Source organism: Enhydra lutris, unplaced genomic scaffold (assembly GCF_002288905.1).
Source record: "Enhydra lutris kenyoni isolate GAN:26980312 unplaced genomic scaffold, ASM228890v2 scaffoldscaffold16, whole genome shotgun sequence".
Lineage (NCBI taxonomy): Eukaryota > Metazoa > Chordata > Mammalia > Carnivora > Mustelidae > Enhydra > Enhydra lutris.
This window is the reverse complement of record NW_019154100.1, coordinates 19086363-19108675: the sequence shown is the minus strand read 5'-3', so window position 1 is coordinate 19108675 and position 22313 is coordinate 19086363. Positions and strand designations below refer to the sequence as shown.

Below are 22313 nucleotides of genomic sequence, written 5' to 3'. Positions count from 1 at the left end.
GAAGAGAAAACCAGTTTATATTAAGGGAAAGATAAATGTATTGGTTCATGTATCTAGGAAGATACTGAATAATTCACAGAAATGAAGAAATGGCAACAGGAAGTAACGTATCTAGGAAGAACAGGATCTGTAAACTCAGCATCACAGGAATATATTCTTTCTGCTGCTCGCTTCTGCTTGTCTCTACCTCTCTTGACATATTAATGTCATTTTCTTTCTTTTTTTTTTTAAGATTTTATTTATTTCTTTGACACAGAGAGAGAGCACAAGCAGGGGGAGCAGCAGGCAGAAGGAGAGGGAGAAGGCGGCCTCTTTTTGAGTAGGGAGCCCGATGCAGGGGTCGATTGGGACCTGAGCTGAAGGCAGATGCATAACTGACTGAGCCCCCAGGCACCCGTTAATGTCATTTTCTCCTGCTCTGCAGAGTTGCCTTATTATGTGGTAGAGAACATACCCGCCAGCAGATCCTGCTTAGCAACCCCAGGAAAAACACCAATCCTGGGCATCCACAGTATCAAAGCCAGAAAGGGACCCTATACCTGCTTATATCACTTGTCAATTCCAAATCACCATTGCTCAAATTAATCAAGTGCAAGTTCCATGTCCACCTCTGTGGCAAGGGAGGCAGAGTCTCCCTTAACCTTAAACACTATAACCAACATCCCTGGGTCCCAGCATCAAGAATCTGGAGGAGAAGGGGAATAAGCTGACAACCAGTGGGAAAACTGAGACTGTGTGAAGGGGGTCAGAGAGCGTCACTGCTGGACAGTGAGTGGCAAGCTGGTAAACTGGTGCTTTGGGGGAAAAACGTATGCATATATTTATAGATGCATATAAATTTATCATGTACTTTACTGATACAAAAATGAGTGGCACACAATTTACTAAAAATGATACAAAGTTTAATATTATTATTACTTGCTTATAGCCAATTAATTCTCTTCTAAATTTTTTTTTATTTTTGTTGAATTCTTATATCCTCACTAAACTGTGATTGCAATTGACAGACAAGGTTTGGTGAATGAAAACAGGTTGATATTTTCTTTTTCTTTAACAAGTAAGATGTCAGAATTTCATTCATTTGTCAATAGTGTGAGCAACTTCTTTGCTGAATTGGATATAGTTTTGGAATGACAGAAGAGTAGTTTCTCAGTTGTGTGTGTGTGTGAGTCACAATGTAACAGTTGGATGGGGCGCCTGGGTGGCTCAGTGGGTTATGCCTCTGCCTTCAGCTTAGGTCATGATCTCAGGATCCTGGGATTGAGCCCTGCATTGGGCTCTCTGCTCAGCAGGAAGCCTGTTTCCCCTCTCTCTCTACCTGCCTCTCTGCCTACTTGTGTTCTCTCTCTCTGTGTCAAATAAATAAATAAAATCTTTTTTAAAAAATTAAAAAATTTAAAAAAGTAACACAATGTAACAGTTGGTCATCATACCTTTTAGGTTTAATATGAATTATTAACATGTTTTGATTGCTTCCTTAACTCTAGAAAATGAGAGAAAACAGTAACCCAGGTCTTGATTTTGTAGTATTTTTCAATTTCCTAAATATTCCCTCCACAGCTGGTTTTAAGCTATCTCTGGTATGTCAATGAACAAAGAGTTGAGAGATGTGAAGTAGCACACTACTCCATAATAGTTTTGCCACAAAATAAACATAAATGACTTTGAAAACATAGATAATAGTAGGGAGTAGTAAAATAATTAGGAAGTAGAGATTTTTGAGTATTTATGAGCTTTGTGTTATACATTATTTATCCAATTATAAGTTTACACACTTGAATTTTTAAAAATGATTCTATCTAAAAATTGGCTAGTAAAATTCCAAGAATTTTAACCACTGTCGCTCATGCATGATTCCATTTGAATCAGCTCCAGCATACCATTACTGATGGTTTGCAAGACTTTCATGAAGAAAAGGATAGGTAAGAAATACTAACTTGAAGTTACTGTAAAATAGAAAGCTAATGTGTGAAATTAAGATCTGCTTTGGCGTCACTATGATTTCTCTAAAACAATATACTCAATAAATAGAGCAGGGTGAATATTCTGTATTAGACAATCTCAAATTTGAATGGCTTTCCGTTATAGTTTGACAAGTTTTAGATTATTCACCACTTCCGACTTTTAAATTCATTTTCTCTTTTATTTTATTTTTATTATTTTTTTTAAAATTTATTTATTGGACAGACAGAGATCACCCGTAGGCAGAGAGGCAGGCAGAGAGAGAGAGGAAAGCAGGCTCCCCGCGGGGCTCGATCCCAGGACCCTGGGACCACAACCCGAGCCGAAGGCAGAGGCTTTAACCCACTGAGCCACCCAGGCGCCCCCATTTTCTCTTTTATTAGGGTCAGTGATTGAGCGCTTATTTTATCACACTTTAAAAAAGTGTAATTTCTATAAGCTTTAGATTTTATTTAGAAAAGGAAGCCAAAGCAGATCTCCACAAGCCTTTTCTGTTCCTTCATTGATGTGTGTGATTAAAATCTCACTTCCATTTATTTCATCACATTATAAACTTGATCAGAATCTTTCATAATCTAATAATCAGCTAAAAAATTATAGTTGACCAAGTGGAACAATGAATACTAGGAATACACTGTTTATCTCAGATCTACTGCTATCTTTCAGAGAATGTAATTTGGACAAAATGTAGGAATGAAGGAAAATAACAATGAGAAACACTTTTGATATTTTACTTTATACATATTTAACATTGGATGGAAAAGCATCTGCTTAGCAGCTCTCTGGCAACTCAAAGCTCTCATGTGCTTTAAATCAATAAATGAAATGGATAAATGAGAGCAATTGCTGAATAAGTTATATTGAAACTTAGATAGTAATTGTGTTATTTAGTAATTATTTTGTCTTTGATGTTGAGTAAAACGTGTTACTGTTAAACCTTGTGTTATTGTAAAAACCTACTAGTTTTAATTAGCAAACATTGTAGTGTCCTTCTTAAAATAAGCAAAGCAAAGCAAAGCATATGATTAGATGAGATACAGTGTTCCGATCATGTTTCCAAGGAATTGGTTCAAAAGAAAAGGGGTAATTTATTCCCTAATAAATAAGGGAAAGATAATCTGGAGCTTAGCAGAAATATCAGAAATGACTGAAAATGAACTTTCGGGGCACCTGGGTGGCTCAGTGGGTTAAAGCCTCTGCCTTCGACTCAGGTCATGATCCCTGGGTCTTGGGATCGCGTCCTGCACTGGGCTCTCTGCTCAGTAGGAAGCCTGCTTCTCAATCTCTCTCGGCCTGCTTCTCTGCCTACTTATAATCTCTGTCTGTCAAATAAATAAATAAAATCGTTAAAAAAAAAGAAAAGAAAAGAAAACGAACTTACGTTTGGCATCCGCACCGTCAAAAATGGGACCTGGCAAATCAACTCTGGACGTACGTTCTCGTAAATGTCCATGTGCTGCAGCAAAGTAGGCCTGCTGCTGAAGGTAATGCACAGTTTGTCCCTTGTGTTTGGTTCTTACTGGGACTTACCTGTTACTGATCACAGGTCTTCCCTTTCAGTTGGAGTGAGGCTCAGAGGAAGCCTGCGACCGTGGACACAGGGCTACTTTAGGGACTAGGGATCAGTCTAAGGAGAGAGAAGAGTTGTTGATTAATGGTAGACTTACCAATGTCAGATACAGATAAAGGAGAGGGGATGCAACTGGTCTAGGAGAACAGAAAAGCACAGGTCTCTGAGGGTGAGTTATGAAGGAGAACAGAACGGACACAGCTTAAGTCTGACACTGCACTTAGAAAGGGAGGCAGAGTGAAAGAAATGGACTAGATACTCTCAGGTTACAGCATAAGCACGGTGGGAGGCAGAGGCCAATAGGTATGAGACAGACATAACAATCATAAGTTGTTAATGATAAAGAGGCCTCAAGTGGGCTTGGAGAGATTAGCTGAATGTATAATGCATGTCAATCAATGAGAAAAATTCAATAAAAATGTGAAACTCACTTTTACTATCAGGAGAGGTAAAGTGTGTTTACATTAGACTAGAACTATGGTTAGATTTTGACTAGTTAACAGAAGAAATTGGATAAAACTCTATAGGGTTCAAACCCTTGTCTCTTTTTATATGAGTGCGGGGGAGTATGCAAACTGGAAAAACAAGTTATTGTTATATTAATTACAGTTTATTCCAAGAGATTCTCATGAAATCTAGACTACAAACAAACAAACAAACAAAGCCAGAAAATAGGGGTGCCTGGGTGGCTCAGGCAGTTAAGTGTCTGCCTTTGGCTCAGGTCATGATCCCAGGGTCCTGGGATCAAGTCCGGCATCATGCTCCTTACTCAATGGGGAGCCTGCTTCTCCCTCTCCCTCTGCCTGCTGTTCCGCCTGCTTGTGCTCTCTATCTCTCTGTCAAAAAAAATAAAATCTTATATAAAAAAAACAAAAAAACAAAAAAATTAGAAGTTTCTTGAGAAAAACAGGCAGGTTTTTTTGTTTTGTTTCATTTTCTTTTTGACATTCAAAGCATATATTAACTCCTAGATCTACAGCTGAGTTTGTGGGTGGTATAGTAGAAAAAAGAGTAAATTTCAAATCAGAAAAGTCTAGATTCAAATTGATATGTATTAACAGAGAACTCTGAGGCAAATTCAATCAACTTTTGAGCCTCAATTTCCTCATTTTAAATATGGGGCTAACAATACTTACCATGAAGTTCGAAGGTTACAAGGTACATAAGGCACCTGGCACAGAGGAGGTGTGTAGTAACATTCGTTTCCCTGTTTCTCAGTGAACTTTCAGTGTGGGAGACTCCTGTCAGGTTAAGGAGTGCCTGAAGATATCCCCAGGCAAAACTTGCCCCATAGTCCAATTCACCAACGTCATTCTTTGATGCAATGCCTGAGCCAAACAGCTGACTGTACCACCTCTTTAGTTCCCAATTTTCCTCATCCTTGGATAACGGCTACCAAAACTCTCTGGGAAGGCTCTCAGTATTTTAGGAGCAACCTGTCCTTCATTCTGACTCATGTCTGTCTCTTATTCACTCTTTTCCCTCTTCCATTAACTTCCCTGGTTTTATTTTCTAAGTAGACCAGACGGACCAGCATTTTCAGTCTTCAGCCTGTCCACCTCTCCCAGAAATCTCTGTGTGTGTGTGCGTGCGTGTGTGTGTGCGTGTGTGTGTGTGTGAGAGAGAGAGAGAGATGCAGCTGTTTAATTATAATACCCAGGTCATGATTTGATGAAGCAGTTCTCCTTAAAACCCAGTGTAACTGTTGAGGATCAGCTTAAGCCCTATCCCTTAAAATAGTCCCCTGGTCCTGGAAGCTGGAGGGCAGAAGAGAAGGTGAGGATTTCTCAGGTTAGACAATTTCTACTCTCAGTAAGTAGAGTTAAAAAGTGTTTTATTTGTGACATATATTCCTAGGTGTGGTAACAACAGCCCACAATAAAAGTACTTGTCACTCATGAAAGTCCTAAGGTTTTTCTTTTTGAATCTAGTAGATGGGTTGTCCTGTATGGTTCTTTCCATTTCAGGAGTCTGGTATCTCCACCAGTAGCATCCAAAGGTCACCTTGGAAAATGGAGAGAGAACGGGATTGCTACATTCCATTGACCTGAGCTAGTTACATGACCCCACCTAGATAGGCAGGATTTGTAATCTTTCCTAATGCCCAGAGGAAAATGAAATGATTAGGTCAACACATCATCATCTGCCATAGAAGATTTAGAGAGATGTTATGAAATATTCCCTTCTTCCCAAAAGCTGATGGTTCATAGATTAACAACTTGCTTCTAAAGACAAAAATAAAATTTGGAAGACAGAAACTCAATTATATTTTCACATCATAAAGTTTCAGTGTAACCAAAATTTCTGGCAGAACCATGAAGAACACATTTGATGAATTAATCAGACCCAGCTTGAAACAAAGTAAAAACTCTTGCTTAGGGAATCAACAGTCTTTCACTGAGTAGTACAACACAATTAAGAGTGATAGTATAGAATTTAACTTTGGGGTAACAAAATTACATTAAAAATGATTCTGTAATTCTTAAGCTGAGGACAGCCAGAATGGTCATTTTTTTTTTTTCATGCAGTTTTAAGCACAGTGTATACTAAAGTAATATTTTGTACGTATTCGCTTGCCTGTGGTATCTCCTCTATCAGTTTCCTGCTCTAAACAGTACAAACAATAATATATAGAGCTGAAGAGCAAGATGGCTTGTATTTTAATTATGTGACCCTAAAACTTGACAGGAAAACCCCATCTTATTTATTTCTTCCCTTACCCCTTTTTCTGAAGCTAAATTACACCAGGCAAAAATGTGAAAATGATAAATGTCTTCTTTGTACCTTCCAACCACTGTAAGTTCAGTGGTAATAAATGTCTCGATACAAATTCTATAACCCTGAAACCTTTACTATTTTAATAGACCATTTAAGCTTTACTGAATAAAATAATGTGTAAACAAATAGACAAGTTTCATGATTCTATTAAAGGATTCTCTGGTAAATAACCAATCATATGCCTTTACCCAGAAGGCAGATATTTCACTTAGAGAAACACAGTTAATGGAAAAAAAAAAAAAAGGATTCCTTCATTCATCCTTCTGCTACTCCTCCCAATAAAAACAAACATTTCCCATTCAAAGCAGAACATTTAGCTCTGTTAGCAACAGAAAGAACACTTCCCCAGCAACAGGAAAACCCAAAAAGGACATCTATTTTTAAAAATCAAATGTGAAGCCCTCTGCATTTTGCTGATTTAGTGAACAGGATAAATCTTATCCAACCAAATTAGGTGAATATCCTATAGATTTCAAGAATGAATAGCCTGATTTCACATTCCTTTTATTTGTCTACTCACTTTGTTTTTTATAGAGCAGAACTTTTCTTTACATGTTTGCTGATTTCTCTGTTTGTGGATATTTACATGCATGACTGTTATAAGGTAGGAGGTCTCTCATTTTAAGTAGAAAGGTGGTAATTCAAGGAGATCATTACCATTCACATAATAGCTCACAGCAGAGTATGCCTCTGCTCTGAAGCAAGGTTTTTTGAAAAAGGTGATGATGAATAAGTTTGTTGAAGGAAAGTGATAGGAAAATGAACTGCAACTTATTTGGTATCATAAGTTTTAACCTTGAAAAAACCTTATAAAACATTTGATCTTGAACCACAAGACATTGCCCAACATTTCAAATAACACTGTGTACACAGTATATTAGTATATTAGTATTAATCTAGTTATATGTTTAACCTAAGTTTACAGAGGAAGACACTAAACTCGACAAATGATAGATTTTCATTTCCAAAGTTTAATCCTATTCAATAGTAAAGACAGGACCATAGTGTAAATCTTCTCAGGCTGTTATTCATTTTCTTCCGCAGCCAATATGAAAGGTTATAGGTCTAATATCTTTTCAACTTAATTGTGTGTATATCTATTACTAACAGGTTTAAATTTGAAAATTTTAAAAATATTTTTAAAAATGTTATTATTTATTTGAGAGAGAGCTAGAGAGAGAGCATGAGTGAGGTGAGGGGCAGAGAGAGAAACAGACTCCCTGCCAAGCAGTGAGCCTGATGTGAGTCTGATACCAGGAGTCTGGGATCATGACCTGAGCCAAAGGCAGATGCTTAACTGACTGAGCCACCCAGGTGCCCTGAAACTTTTAAAAAAGATTTTATTTATTTGAGAGAGAGAGAGAGAGCACAAGCAGGGGGAAGGGTAGAGAGATAGGAAGAATCAGATTCCCCTGACGCTGAGCTCGATCCCAGGGATCATGACCTGAGCCAAAAGCAGACATTTAACCAACCAAGACACCCAGGCGCCCCATAAATTTGAAATCTTTATTTGAAACAGAAAGATCACCATATATGCAAGAGTGAAGGCAGGTCAAATTAATTTTGTGCCAATAAACACAATATACTGCCATTTTAAAACAATAATAATTTTTAGGATAATCTTATTTTTTCACCTTACTTGTTAGGTCAGTAAAGTAGGGCACAACATAATAGCAGTCTCTGATTTCACCCTTACTTGTAAAAATGGAACTAGCTGAGGTAAGCCTTAAATATGGGGACATATTAGGTTCTGTCCATGAGCACTGATTCCTTTTCTCATTTCCTCCTTTGGCTGATGGCAAAAACAGGAGGTCAAAGGATAGTTACAGTTCTTATGATTCACGTAAGAAACTGGGGACATGATTATTTAAAATGTATAATTTTTAAAGTTAACTAATTTAATATACTTGAAGATACAGTTTATGCACACATATAATTCTAAATTACATAACCATATGGGCTATACATATATACACACATACATACATACATGTATGTATATATTTAATTTTTTCATTAAATATCAACTTTACTACTAGTTGTACAAACTTGAGCTAAAAAATGTAATTCTCTGGGCCTCAGTTCCATCATTTGTAAAATGTGAATAATAACATTTTGTTATTTAACTTTATACCATTGTTGTAAAGCACTTAGAACAGAGGCTGGCATATGGCAAAAACTTAATATTAGGTATTACAGAGAATTATATATTTAGTATATGAAATATATATGTGTGTATCTTTTTTAGTATCTCTATATCCAAGTGAAGTTTCTTCTGTAAAATCATCAGTTGTTTGGGTCTATAGATAAAAATGTAAAAGAAATTTCATCATGTATTTTTCTTTCATGTTTTAGGCCTGTGAAGCTATTCTGTATGATATGATGTTAAGTAGTTGTCAAAAAGCACAAAGAGTGAAACTTATTATATCCAAATGAGAAAAAAAATCAAATCATTTGGGAGGTTGGGGGAATCTCAAAAAGAGAGTAGCATGCTACAGAAGAATCTAAATGTATTACAAATGTGTGAAACTACATCACTGAAGGCAGTAGGGGGAAAGGTAGCTGATCTAAGCAACTTTGGAAATAACTGAAATTAGTAAGATTAAAGGCAAGAGGAATTGTTTCTAGACACTGTATTCTAGTTGATCAGGTTGTTGCCCAAGGGTTAACAATTCTGATAATGCTATGCATGTATACTTAGATTAAACAACTAAATAAACGGATGGCAAGCGGTAGGAACTAGGTTTCCCACTGTTGGAGTGGGAATTTACGGATAAGCAAAGGGGAAGGCTAGAATGATTCACTGTTAATGGGTTAGAGTTAGGAGACATCAGTATGAACTCATGTTTAGCTTAAATACAGATGGTTACATACAGAAATATGTATAGATGGGTGTATATATGGATTAATGTACACACACATATTTCCTTGCTTTAACAGTTGCAAGGGATGAAAAGAAAGGACACCCTAAGTAGCAAAGAACACACCTGGTGCCTAGATCTTGTTTTCTAATCTTCAATAAAGGAATGGAAATTCCTTAGAGAAATGGCTGATTCTAGAACTTGGGTATAATGACCCTGGAGCATTTTATAGTATCTAGAGTATCCTGTAGAAAGAAAGTCCTCAAAAAACAAACAAAAAACTATCCCCCATTGATATGAGTATATTAAGAGGACATAGGGCAACTAAAAATTCCCAAAGCTGGGACAATTCCCACAAAATACAAAAGTGTTGGATTTAACCCGGAGTACAAAATAAATATCTATGAGTCCAAACTCATATAAATAAATGATTGCATTGATAAAAAATGGAGAAGAGACACATTTCCCATGCAAAATAATTCCAAATAATTTAAGTAGATATTCCCCCCTCAACGAGAAGGAGCTCAATTCTGGGCTCCTTGTGTGGGGGCTGCTAACAGTGACTTCCTTCCAAGGAGTGTAATGGTATGGAAAGGGGAAAAAATAGTAACTTTGTAGCAGAGAAATCTGACAAACACTGTCTCAGCCAGGTTGACTAAAGTCAACATCAACAGTGATAAATGATGTTGATAGTTTATACCTTTGACTGGTGACTTGGGGCCACTCATTAAATTTGTCATGGCCTCAAAGGGTAATAAGATCTACTATGATAGCCTTCTTCAATTGTTAAGCATAGTATCTGCAAAATATCTCCCATAGCACCTGGCCTGTATTCATAACTGAGAATTAAGGGTTTGAAAAGTGCCGTAGGTCTAATTTTTGTGGTGAAAAAATATTTGTTTCAATAAATATTGACTGACGTTGCCAGTGATCTCTTCATACTTCTGAAATGTGAACATTATTATTCTGCTACGGCTGCATCTATTGTTAGCAAAGCTTCATGTTATCTCTGTTTCAGTTTCTTAGGCTTGAGTTGCCTAAGTATTTCCTCAAAAAATACTATGTAAGAGAAAAAAGCACAAGCTGGGCTATTTGAAGCTAGACTTCAGATCACTCTTAAATGCCCTGCGATTTCTGCTTACTGTCGCCCTACCAAAGCTGTAACAAAGAATCAGGATATCCTGCTGTTGTCTGTTCTTACAATGTGTCTCCTCTGTTGGCAATGCATTACTTCAATACTGATTCGCTGGCTTTGAGATTGGGTATTGTTAATGAATGCATAGTACTCTTTAATGTTCAGTAGCAGTGGTAGTTGACACTGATGATAATGGTATTATGAAGAAACTGGAGTTAATGAAATGGCTTAAAAAAACCAAAAGATTAAGATATAACAACTGTATGATAGATGTGCTTGCTTGGAAGGTTGATGCTGTATGTTCCCAGTTTCTCAAAAGGAATTTTAGCTAATTTGTAACAATCTGAATATGTAGAAGAGTTTTTTAAATCTGTTTTTAAAACGAAAAAGTAGGCAAACTAGGTATTCCAAATTGCTGCTTGGAGGTTAAGAGATCACTGGCATTGGCCTATTTAAAAGGGTCACGCACTTGATTTTTGCCTCTGACCTCTTTTCGTCATCCCTTCCTGTGTTAATTGGACAGATTGGACACTGCTGTTGGGGAATCAAACCTTTTGCAAGAACAGCCACGTAAATATCCTTATCATGTGTTTAAGACGGATTGTTTTGTTTTGAATTTCTGATTGATAGCCAAAGCAGCCGGCATTTCAGATCAGCTGGTTCCAGGTTTCCTTTGTAACAACTGATAGGGTATTTTCAAGACATGGAATGCAACTGTAATCTGTACCAAATTAGGTGCTTATTTTTTAACATTGTTGCTCAACTATATAATTCATCAATTTCCATAACTCACTGAAATGGCATACCATATTCAGTTTGTTGCTTCTCTTGCCAGCATGTTAATTTTAAATCATGCCCAAGATAAATGTAACATTTGTTTTTAACATTTTTTATCCTTATCCCTCACCCCATTACCACCATTAAAAATAAAGGCGTAGCTCACATTTTTGTCATAAACTTTTCTTCAGCAGTCTAGTGACAATAAAAGTAATTCTCCCCATAACTGCAAGGTAAGAACACGCAATGGCTGATTTTTAAAAAATTAACCTTCCAACACCAAAGATTTTGTTTTAAATTGATTTTAATTAAGGTTTTTCCTTTTGAGGTCTTTCAGAAAACGATTTACCCATTCACTTAAGAAATACTTATTGAGTGTCTACTATGTTCCATGCAATATTCGTAGTATTCTTGGTGCTGAGGAAACATCACAACAGAACAAAAACCAGAACAGAACAAAAAAAATTCCTGACCTTGTGGAGGTTATGTTCTAATGGAGAGAAGACAGACAGTAAGAAAGAAAACAGTAATTACGTTAGAAGGCTTAAGAGTTATGAAGAAACTGAAGCAAGGGAGGGGGGATGGGGATAGGCAACATTTTAAATGGGACGGTCAGAGTAGGTTTCTTTGAAAAAGGTGACATTTGAGCAAAGATGGGACAGTGGTGAGGGATCTAGCCATGCAAGTATTTGGTGGAAAGATCTTTCTAGATGGAGTACTGTCAGTGCAAAGACCCCAAGTCAAGAACATGCCTTGCTGTTATAGGAGCAGGAAAGCTGGAACAAAGTGCTTAGTAGAAATGAGGTCAGAGAGGTGGATGTGAAGAGGGACTTGAGATGCTAGCTAGCATAAAGTTTTTTAGGTCACAGAAAGGAACCTGGCTAAGAAAACTAGGAGCTAATGATTTTGGCTTGCTCCTAGGTCTACAGATAAACTCTTAAATGTTAAAAGCACGTTCAGGTCACATTACAGGTTTGTTGTACCAACAAACCTCACATTATGTCTACACTTACTTTACCACCTTTAGAACAGGTGAAAATAGGTGAAAATGTATTGCTCCTGGAATGGGAAAATAGGTGCAAAAAGTTAAATAAATACTCAAGGCTAAACGCCTAAATTACAATTTTAATTCACCAGCTGGTATCTTAAATATTAATAAGTCTCCTTCTCTGTTTTCTTACTTACAGGTTGGAACAGTATCTTTTTCCAGCTTCCTTGTTGTCTCTAGTATCTTAGTTTCCATTAACATCTTAGTCCAGATATTATTTTCCAATAGTATTTCCTATTCATGGCTTAATCTGTCAATACCAGTAACACATTTTATTGTGTTGCAGAGGTCAGAATTCTGCCCAGCCAATAATATGGAAATTATGTATCAGATGGAGATCAAAACAACAAAACTGCTTTGCTTCCATTAGCTGAATTCAGTAAAATGAGTGTTTGTCTATCTAAATGAACAATTTTGTTTTCTTGGTGAGGACACAACAGAATAGTAGTAACACAAGTCTGTAATGCCTTCACTTAATATTTCGAGAATATAATAGTAATGTGTTAAGTAAATTTCATTTTTTAAAATAGTAACATTGTTAAGGAGTAGAGGTGTGTGGAATGAGCTTCTGGAAAGGGGAATGAACTATTGGCGTTAGTTTCCCCAAATTGTACCCCTTTGTACCCGTGTAAAAAAGAGATGGAAGGGTTCTGCACTTCAAATATGAAAATCTTCAAATTTTCTTGTAAACTAGTTTCTAACACACAACAGAATAACACACTAAGACAGCAGGTTCAGGTAAACTACTTTCACTCAAATTCAGGTAGAAGTGGCTGCCTCCAATTCCACACATTGCAACCCATCTAGTGGTAGATTCAGAATGGTGTCAGTCTCAGGGGCTCCTATGCACATAGTGCCAGAGTTCAGTTCCATCTTAAGTTGGCACTACTTATACGGACAGCTGCTGAAATCTGCACACCCTGATACAGAAACATAATATATCAAGAAGCCAGGAGAGCTGTAGAGATGGCAGTTAAAAAGCAAAAGCGGCTTTCCTTTTTTCCCCCCCTTTTTTCCAGGTCTCTTAGAAGCAGCGAAACGAAGCCCTCATTGTTATGCAGGTGGTGGCCAATCACCTAATCTGCGACAGTCCGAACGGCTAGGATCGTGGGTAAGGCTGATATGCAGGTATCAATTCTACAACCTGTCGCGCACCCCAGAAGAGGGTTCGCTGACGACTGGTAAGGACAAAAGAAAGTTTCTGTCAAAGTTCCGGAAGACAGGGACTGCGTGGGGAGCAGTTTCAGATCATATTTAATTAACCCCATTCGCGGAGGGGGCCGACCCTGCTCTTCGCTCGCCGGTGGGCAAAGGAAATGCGAGAGGGAAGTTTTACTACAGGACATTGGCCGCCTTGTCCCCGGGAGGCGCGAAGTGTGCAGCGCCAACAGTCGAAGGCTCGGTCTCCGCCGGTCTCTCTCCACCCCAGAGGCGGCCTACCCCGGCGGGCGGTGGAGGACGAGCGAGCTCCGCTGGCGCGCGCGCCGCCTCCCGTACTGGCCCTGCGCTGGGCCCGCTCTCCACTCCCGGCAGTTCCAGGTGGGTTTGGGAACCCAGCTTTGGAGGCCTCACCGCCGTGTCGGAGTGGGCCCCGCGGCTTCCGCCTTCACTACCCCACGCGCCGGCGCCATGGAGACGGTCACGAGTGGCCGGCGGCTCCTGCGCCCACCAATGGGAGCGCACGTCGCAGAGAGACGCGGACGTCGCTCTTCCAAGATGGCGGCGCGTCCGTCGCGAGCAGCCGGGCCGGGGGGAAGCCAGCGAAGCCGAGTAAAGCCGCCGCCCGGGAGAAGACTGAAGGAGCTGTTCCGGCCGTTGGCGGCGGCTCGGGCAGTTTTCGTTGCTGCTACGGCTGTTGCCATGCGGCGAGGCTAGGGAGGAGCTCACTTCCCTGGGGTGTAATAATGTTAACAGAGGTAAGCGGCGACGGCGGCCAGTGTTTACCTGTGAAATGGGGAAGGGGCCGGCGCCAGCTCTTCCGAGAAAATCATTTCTTCCGCCCGCGGGCCTGACCCTCTGTAGAAGGCCCCGGGGCCGGAGGAGAAGCGGGGATCCTACAAGTGCCCCCTGAATAAGAGCTGTGCTGACTCAACAGAGTCCCACCACCTCCAGCTGCTGTGCCTCTTTCGCAGTTGCCACTTGCCTGTCGCCCGTGGCACTGGTCACCTTCCTGCTGTCGCTACCTAACTCATCGCTTCCTTCGTGGTGTCCCCTTACACGCTGCTCTGTGGCAGCGTTGGTCTCTCTGCGTTGCTGCTGGTTCCTGTTCCCTTACGGTTTGCCCGAGATCTCCCTTCTCCGGTTCCTGGCCTCCAGGGCCCTCCACTTCCAAGCTCGGTCAGCATCCTGGGTTTGTCACTTGGCCAGACCGGTTTTTACCCACCCCCTACTTTGCCTACTTAGTGAAGTGGACCTCCTTTCTCAAGCGACACTTGAATAGCCCAGTTATATCACCGTCCTTCCTCCCCCCTCACACCCTGTCACCTTTTTAAGTCGTAGGAATCGGGAAGTTCAGTTTAGCACCTACACTCTTGATTTGCTTAAGGCTCCCTTGGTACCCTTTGTGGAACAGTTTTGTTTTGTTTTTTTGTTTTGTTTTTAAACTTGGACCTGAAATGGAAGTAGGGCAGCTATGACTAGCCAATCAGTTTCCCTTTTCTAGTGCTTCATGTCCATTGCAAAAAAAGCAGACTTTTTGAAGAAGTAGAGTTTGCCTTTACTAGCAGTACCTTAAGGGGAAGAACTAAATTGGTCTAATTAAATGCTTGACCCAAGTTAACACAGTTATGTGTTACTGGTATATGCTCGTGTAGGCGTCACTGAAGATAAATTCTGCAGCTTGTGGATTTGAGGAAATATCTTAGAAGCTACTCGCTTGAAGTCCTTTGAAGGTTCAGATGTCAGCTGTCAGGGACTAGTTTGGGTATCTTTGTGGGTTTAGTTAAGGATGGGAAACAATTTTAATGGGTAACAGGAAGTATTCCTACCTGGGCCAAAAGAAAATAAAAACATTTGTAGATGAGTGGCTTTTGTTGTGTTAAAAAGTGATAAAAAAGGATTTACTTTCCAATTTGTTGAACCTCTGAGGAAGTTCACATTTTGGTATTTGCACTTGATCTGCTCACAGAGCTTTGGAATATGATTTATCTGGTAAATACTGGTTGATATTAATTCATGAAATCCTTATTTCTTGTAGTTTGTAGTTCACTTAATATTTCTAAATTCCACATATTTTTCATTCCTGGAGTTTATTTAATTTTTGGAAATTATGATGTATCTTAAGTTTCTGTTGTCATTAGCAATATTAGGTTAAAAAAAAGTCCTAAGTAGCAGAAGTTCTATTTTTACCTTCAGTGTGATATTTTGGTGAGAATAATTAGCCTTACAGTAAGTTTCAGTGGAGTCTTTAATGTCTGATATTTTATGACATGATCTTCTGATGAAACTTAGGTTCGCATGGTTTAAAGGGTTCTAATGCTATGACATGAGCTCAGTGTCTGCTACTAAAATGCTAGTGTCTTGATTTGGCAGGACTGTACCTTTTAAGCCTCTGTATTGTAAAGTGGTTTTGTGTTTCAGTGAAATATTTTAAACAGTACGTCATTGATGGTAGTAAGATGTACTTTAGTGCTTTGTGTGTGTTGATTGGTGCACAGCTTGTAAGTGGCTGAGCCAGGTTTCCCACCTTGGCAAGTCAGTCCTTGCCGAGTCCATTCTGTTAACTACTACAGTCGATTGCCTTCCCGAAGGAAGGCCCAGATTAAAGGCCCAGATTAAATGGTACTTGGATTTTATCTTTGGTTTTTAGTAGTTATTTTATAGATGAGAAAACTGAAGCCCAGAGACTGGTCCAAGGTCAACATTTATTAGTGGCAAATGTGAAACTTGAATCCCATCTCCTGACCTAGTATTTCTGACTGTATAGCTTTCAGTGAGTAATTTTCACCTCTCTTAATAGATTTTATAATACACTACTTTTTGCCCGAATATTGTCAGTAAATAAACTGAGAATTATTACTTGAGAAAGACTTTTTGTTTTACCTTTAGCCTTTTGTTTTTAAGGCTCAGAAATAGTCTGTTTGGAAATACATTAGATATAAAATTTTACTCAGTATTGGTTACTCAAAAATTAGTAGTGTGGGACTCCGTTTGACTGCTTCTCTTTGTCCAACATAGATCAGGAGACATTAGGGGAAGTGATTTAATTCATGTTAGACCTTAAAATATATAATGATGAACTGTGTGCAGAAGAATCTCTTGTTCAATGAGGAGACTTTGTGCTCAGAAAGTGGTGAGTGGTACTGTCTGCTTGGTTCTTTGATATCTCAGCATTGAGGTGGGAGATACGGTCTTCAATAGCCAGATGAGAAGACTGAGAGTTAAAATAGTTGGCTTAAAATTATGTAACAGGTGGTGGAACCAAGAGTCGCACCTAGGTCCTTTTATTCCAGATTGTGTGCTGTTTTTGTGACTTGGTATGGAATGAATGCATCATTAATTTTCTTTTGTAGCTGATAATCATCAGTAAACTATTTTTAGGTTTACTTTTTTTTTTTAACCAAGATAAGGATGCCAGGTATATAGATACATAATAGTAACAGTAGTGATAAACATTCATATGAAACTTCAGTTTTGCATTTTGTCGAAATATATCTTTGAAACCTTTCAGAACCTATGCCAGTGGCCAGTTAAGGGCCATCTCAAGTTAATGGAAAAAATTACCTAGTTGAGCAAATTGATATGTATGTTGAACTTTGAAACCTGTGATGGTAGATTAGTGTGAATTGCAAGTACAGCTCCAGTATGTCCTCTTGCATTTTTTTTTCTTTTTTTTAGATTTCATTTAGTTATTTGACAGACAGAGACCACAAGTAGGCAGAGAGGCAGGCAGAGAGACAGGGGGAAGCAGGCTCCCCACCGAGCAGAGAGCCCGACCCAGGGCTCGACCCAGGGCTCGATCCCAGGACCCTGGGATCATGACTTGAGTGGAAGGCAGAGGCTTAACCCACTGAGCCATCCAGGCGCCCCTTGCCTTTTTCTTTGGTTTGTTTCCCTAAAGGGAGGTTAACAGTTTTCGATTTAAACTTTTTGGCTTCAATTTGTATTATATTCATTACCAGTACAAATGACATATTTAGAAGACTTGCTAGCCATATCTGTGTGTCTTTTGCATTTTCCAAATAAGTATGACTGGTTTGTCTGTTTTAAATGTCTAGTTAATCTTTTTCTCCTTCTATTGTCTTTGCCCCTGTTAGGGCTTCTGCTATTTTTTTTTTTTTTTTAAAGATTTGATTTATTTGACAGAGATCACAAGTAGGCAGAGAGGCAGGTGGGATGGGTGGGGAGGGAGCAGGCTCCCTGCAGAGCAGAGAGCCCAATGTGGGGCTCGATCCCAGGACCCTGAGATCATGACGGAGCGGAAGGCAGAGGCTTAACCCACTGATCCACCCAGGCGCCCCAGGACTTCTTACTCTTAATGTTACTCCTATTTGTCATAGTGTACTTGAAAATTATTTGTTTAATACCTATTTGCCCTCTATTCCTCTCTTTTAAAAAAGAAGCATAAATTTACGTATATCAGAATTAGGGTATGGGATGTTTACTTGAGGCTTTGTTTCAGTTAATCTGAATTTTCGTAGCATTAGAATGTAGTGAAATACGTTAGGATATAAAGAGGTATTTAACAATAAATTGTCATTAACCACATTTTTAAACTTTTTTTCAAAAGCTTCTAGGGTTCTGAGTCTGAACATTTATTATTACAGAGTACTAAAGGTATAGAAGATATAGGATAATATGTTGAATTTAAACCTGAGCTGTGGTATACTCTGGAGGTTGTTTTTTGCTAACAATCAGTTACTAGCCTGTTGACATTGGTCTTGTGCTTTTAAAAATACGGGAGTAAAACATTGTAGCTGTTTAAGCTTACTAGTTTGGGTTGTGCACAGATGTGAGGTGTTAGATAAAAATGGTTTATATTTGTATTAAGTCACTGCCACCTAGAGTGGTTTTGTTTTTTTTTTTTTTTTTTTTTTTAAAGATTTTATTTATTTATTAGAGAGAGAGAGAGTGAGAGCATGAGCACAGGCAGACAGAGTGGTAGGCAGAGGCAGAGGGAGAAGCAAGCTCCCCGCTGAGCAAGGAGCCCGATGCGGGACTCGATCCCAGGATGCCGGGATCATGACCTGAGCCGAAGGCAGCCGCTTAACCAACTGAGCCACCCAGGCGCCCCTAGAGTGGTTTTTATATATATTGGTTTTTATATACTAACGTTAATTGTAGCTTTCGTGGTTAACAAATAAGATACAGGTGGGAAAAGTTGCACTCTATAGTGCTTTTAGAAGTCCCAGGTTAATAGTTGTTGAGGGAATAAAATTTTGTGCTTCAAATACTTTCTGAAGATATTTGCACAAAGGAAGTCAATAGGTTTTTTTCTTTTGGGATTTTTTAGTTTTTGATAGCTGATTTGCTCTTAAAGGTGATGGTTTGCATTATAGTACAGAGTTGTTTAATCACGTGATGGTAATTTTATTTGTCAGTTTAACTGGTCATGGGGTACCCAGATTAAACAGTTATTTCTAGGTGTGTCTGTTAGAGTGTCTCTGGATCAGGCTGAGATTAACATTTGAATCAGTGCACTCTCTAAAGTAGATTGCTCTTCCTGTTATGGGTGAGCACTCTCTAATCCCTTGAGGGCCGGAATAGAGCTATAGGTGGAGGAAGGAGGAATTCGCCCCCCCCTTGCCCTGCTAGAGCTGGAACATCCCGTCTCATTTTATCTCTTCCTTGGATTGGGATTTAAATCTTTGGTCCCTGGTTCTTAGGCCTTTGGGCTGAATTACCACTAATTTTACTGGGTCTCTAGCTTTTGGATGGCAGATTGTGGGACTTCTCAGCCCCCATAATCGTGTGAACCAGTACTTCATAATAAATCTCCTTAAAAAAATCCATACTCCTATTGGTTCTGTTTCTCTCCAAGAACTCTAATATAGAGACTCTGGTGTTTGGATGGATTGTTTCAAAGTTTGTTGACCACTTTTCCATAGACATTGATAAAAAATTGCTTTCTTAACTAGTCTACTGTATGTTTATAATTAAAAGTGCTATACGGGGCGCCTGAGTGGCTCAGTTGGGTTAGCGGCTGCGTTCAGCTCAGCTCAGGATCCCAGGGTCCTCAGATGGAGTTCCACCTTGGGCTTCTTGCTCAGTGGGGAGCCTGCTTACTTCTGCTCTCCCCCTGCTTGTGTGTGTGCTCACTTGCTCTCTCTCTCTCTCTCTCTCTCTATGACAAATAAGTAAAATCTTAAAAAAAAAATAAAGATTAAAGGTATTGGTTGTATGTCATAAGGCCACTGGAAAATGTATTTGCTTTTGATCTTTTCATGTGGTAATTGCCAACACATATATAGCTTTTCACAGATGACATGGGATGTTTTATGTATTAATCTAGTCTTGTTAGATGTGCTCATGCTTACCTACATTTAGTCTCATTTCTAGTGTTACTGTGGAATGAAGAGAAATCTAAAGGGAGAAGAAAAAGGGTATGAGAGGATGTTTGCTTCAGGTGGAATCAACCAGGCTGTGTTAGCTGAGTAATAATGGAAAAGGAGGGAACATGAGCTTTTGAAAGAGGAAGAAAATAGGTTCTATCATGGGGAATTTTTCAGCGCTGGTCACTAAGTAGCTAACCATTTGGTGGTGAAGCTAAGTGACTTTATGGCATTCCTGAGAGAGGTTCTTAGGGTATGGCTTTTTAAACGTGTTTTGAAATTTTGTGGTTTTACAGACCATTAAGTGTCCTCTCTATCGATGGTAATCTAAAATTGACTTTCTGTTTCTCAGGTTTAATTTTGATACTACAGCACTTTAAATATTTGGAAGGAGAGAGAGAACTTTGAATTAAAGCAAGTGGACAGCTTTAAAATAGTAAACTATGGGGCGCCTGGGTGGCTCCGTGGGTTAAAGCCTCTGTCTTCGGCTCGGGTCGTGGTCCCAGGGTCCTGGGATCGAGCCCCGCATCGGGCTCTCTGCTCTGCGGGGAGCCTGTTTCTTCCTCTCTCTCTCTCTGCCTGCCTCTCTGCCTGCTTGTGATCTCTGTCTGTCAAATAAATAAATAAAATCTTTAAAATAGTAAACTATTTGACCATTAAAAAAGGGTTTAAAATTGAGTGAATAAACAGGCTGGACTCATGGTGGTGATGCATCCTCATGTCTGTCAACAAATTACATGTACCACAGTAGTGTGGCAACAGACAATAACCTGTTGTTAAGTGGTATAGGGATGAGTCCCAACTTCACTTATTTATGATGTGACATTAGGGAAGTTGTTTGAAATTTTTGAGTCTTAGTTCCTTTCTTTGTAAAATTGGATAGTAGTAACACTTCTAGCTGCTCTCATATTGTTGTGAAGATCAGATAAAATGATAGAGAGTACAACTCTGTAAATTTTCAATCATTATACAAATATTTGTGGTTAATACATCAGGTTATTTTTTTACCACCCCCCCCCCCGTATGCCTTGCATTGATATGAATCCAAGTCCTAGGCTCCATCTAGCTTTATGACTCATTTGCTTCTTAGTGGGTGGATGGATGGCTGGATGGATGGATTCCCAGAGAAAGAGGGTGCCCCTGGCTATTGGTGTAGATATTGGGGAGGCCGAGAATAGGTTAAAAGAAGTGAAAAGAAGAAAAAAAAAAGGTGACTGAGAGCATATCTTGCAAACTAGTAATGAGATTAGTTTCCTATGTAGTTGGTAAACTGATTCCAAAGAATTTTTGAAAGAGAAAATATTTTGAAAAAATTCACTTATTTGAGGGTTAGCAGTTATTTCTACATGTCCTTAAATATTTGTGGGACGGTAAATCTTTTAATCAACCCTGATAAATTCTTGAAAGGAAAAGGTGTTGTTTAGGATAATTTTTATAAAGCTTTGGTTGTAACTTGTATCAGAGATTAATTTTTGCAGTTTAATTTGTTCACCAAACATAAATACATCTACTGTGTGGTAGGCACCTGAGAAGTTCTGGTGCTCAAGGGGTGAGTCAGATCTGAAACCTGCCCTCTAAAAATTCACTATCAGAGCTACCTTGTGCCAGTTTGGCATTCATTCACCTGAAGCCTTGAGGTCTTTTGTCAAAATAAAACAGATAACATAATTAAAGGATGAAAAATTAAGCGGAAGAAAAGTTTGGAGTATGTAATTATAAGGTAATTACTTGCATTAGCTTTATAACTAGGTTATAACTACCAGTTTGGATGAGATGGTAGCTGTTAAAATGAGTTTCTCTTTGTTATTGAAGAGTCAGCCCATCTCTTCTGTCTGTATTTGCTCCAAGCTAATTCATAATAAATTTTTTAAAAAATGAGAAAAGAGGTAAAAAAAATTTATGAATTTGTCATGTTCTTTGTTTTTTTGTTTTGTTTGTTTGTTTGTTTTTGGAAAAGACTCTTTAAATCTCCTTAAGGGGTCTACCATAGTCTACTGAAGGATCCAGCTGAATTCCATTACCCTGATAAAAGTAATGCTTAGCTCCACCCTCATCTATTATATATTCATTTATATGTTTATTTTGTGTTTCTTCCCAGCTGAATGTGAACTCCTGAAGATGGGGCTCACAGTTGTGTTCCCAGTACCTGGAATAGAGCTTAACATCTAATGTCCTCACTAAATATCTGTTGAGGGGATGAATGTTAAATATTCTTTGCAGTAAGATTAACGTACAACTGAAAAATAGTTAAGACAAAAATTGTCTACCATAAATTTATGCCAGCACATTAATTACCTTTCAAGGATTGGTTATTATCAGTGTCCATTAGATATTTTTTAATAGGACACCATGGTTGAATATTGTGTTTGGGATCACAAAACACAAGTTTGACCAAAAAAAAGTTGAACACCAGTCTTTTTGTTAGAATGTATTTTGTCTTAATTTTTCTTACAGGTAAAAATCTGGTTAGATTGATGTCATTTTCATATGACCAATTACAAATGCAAGAACAACTTATATTTTATCTTGTATCTCTTAATACTTGATTTTTATTATGATTTTATGTGTACTTAAAATTTGTATTCTTGTACTAGGTAAAGTGTTTCTAGCAGTACACTAATGCTGATTTTTGTGGTGTTTTGTTGAGTGTTTCGCAGTTTGTATAACCTTTAATGCTACCTCTTTTTTTTTT

General features: G+C 38.7%; 1 protein-coding gene across 6 annotated transcripts in view; it reads left to right on the top strand.

Moving 5' to 3' along the window:
- The first annotated feature begins 11402 nt into the window (after positions 1–11402).
- Positions 11403–22313, top strand: part of LOC111147234 (sorting nexin 13) — a 136844-nt gene continuing 125933 nt past the window's right edge. For all 6 annotated transcript variants that reach the window (XM_022503153.1, XM_022503151.1, XM_022503152.1 and 3 more), the window contains exon 1: positions 11403–14047. In XM_022503153.1, the coding sequence (XP_022358861.1) occupies positions 13448–14047 (600 nt within the window). In that variant the 5' untranslated portion in view covers positions 11403–13447. The remainder of the gene's footprint in view (positions 14048–22313) is intronic.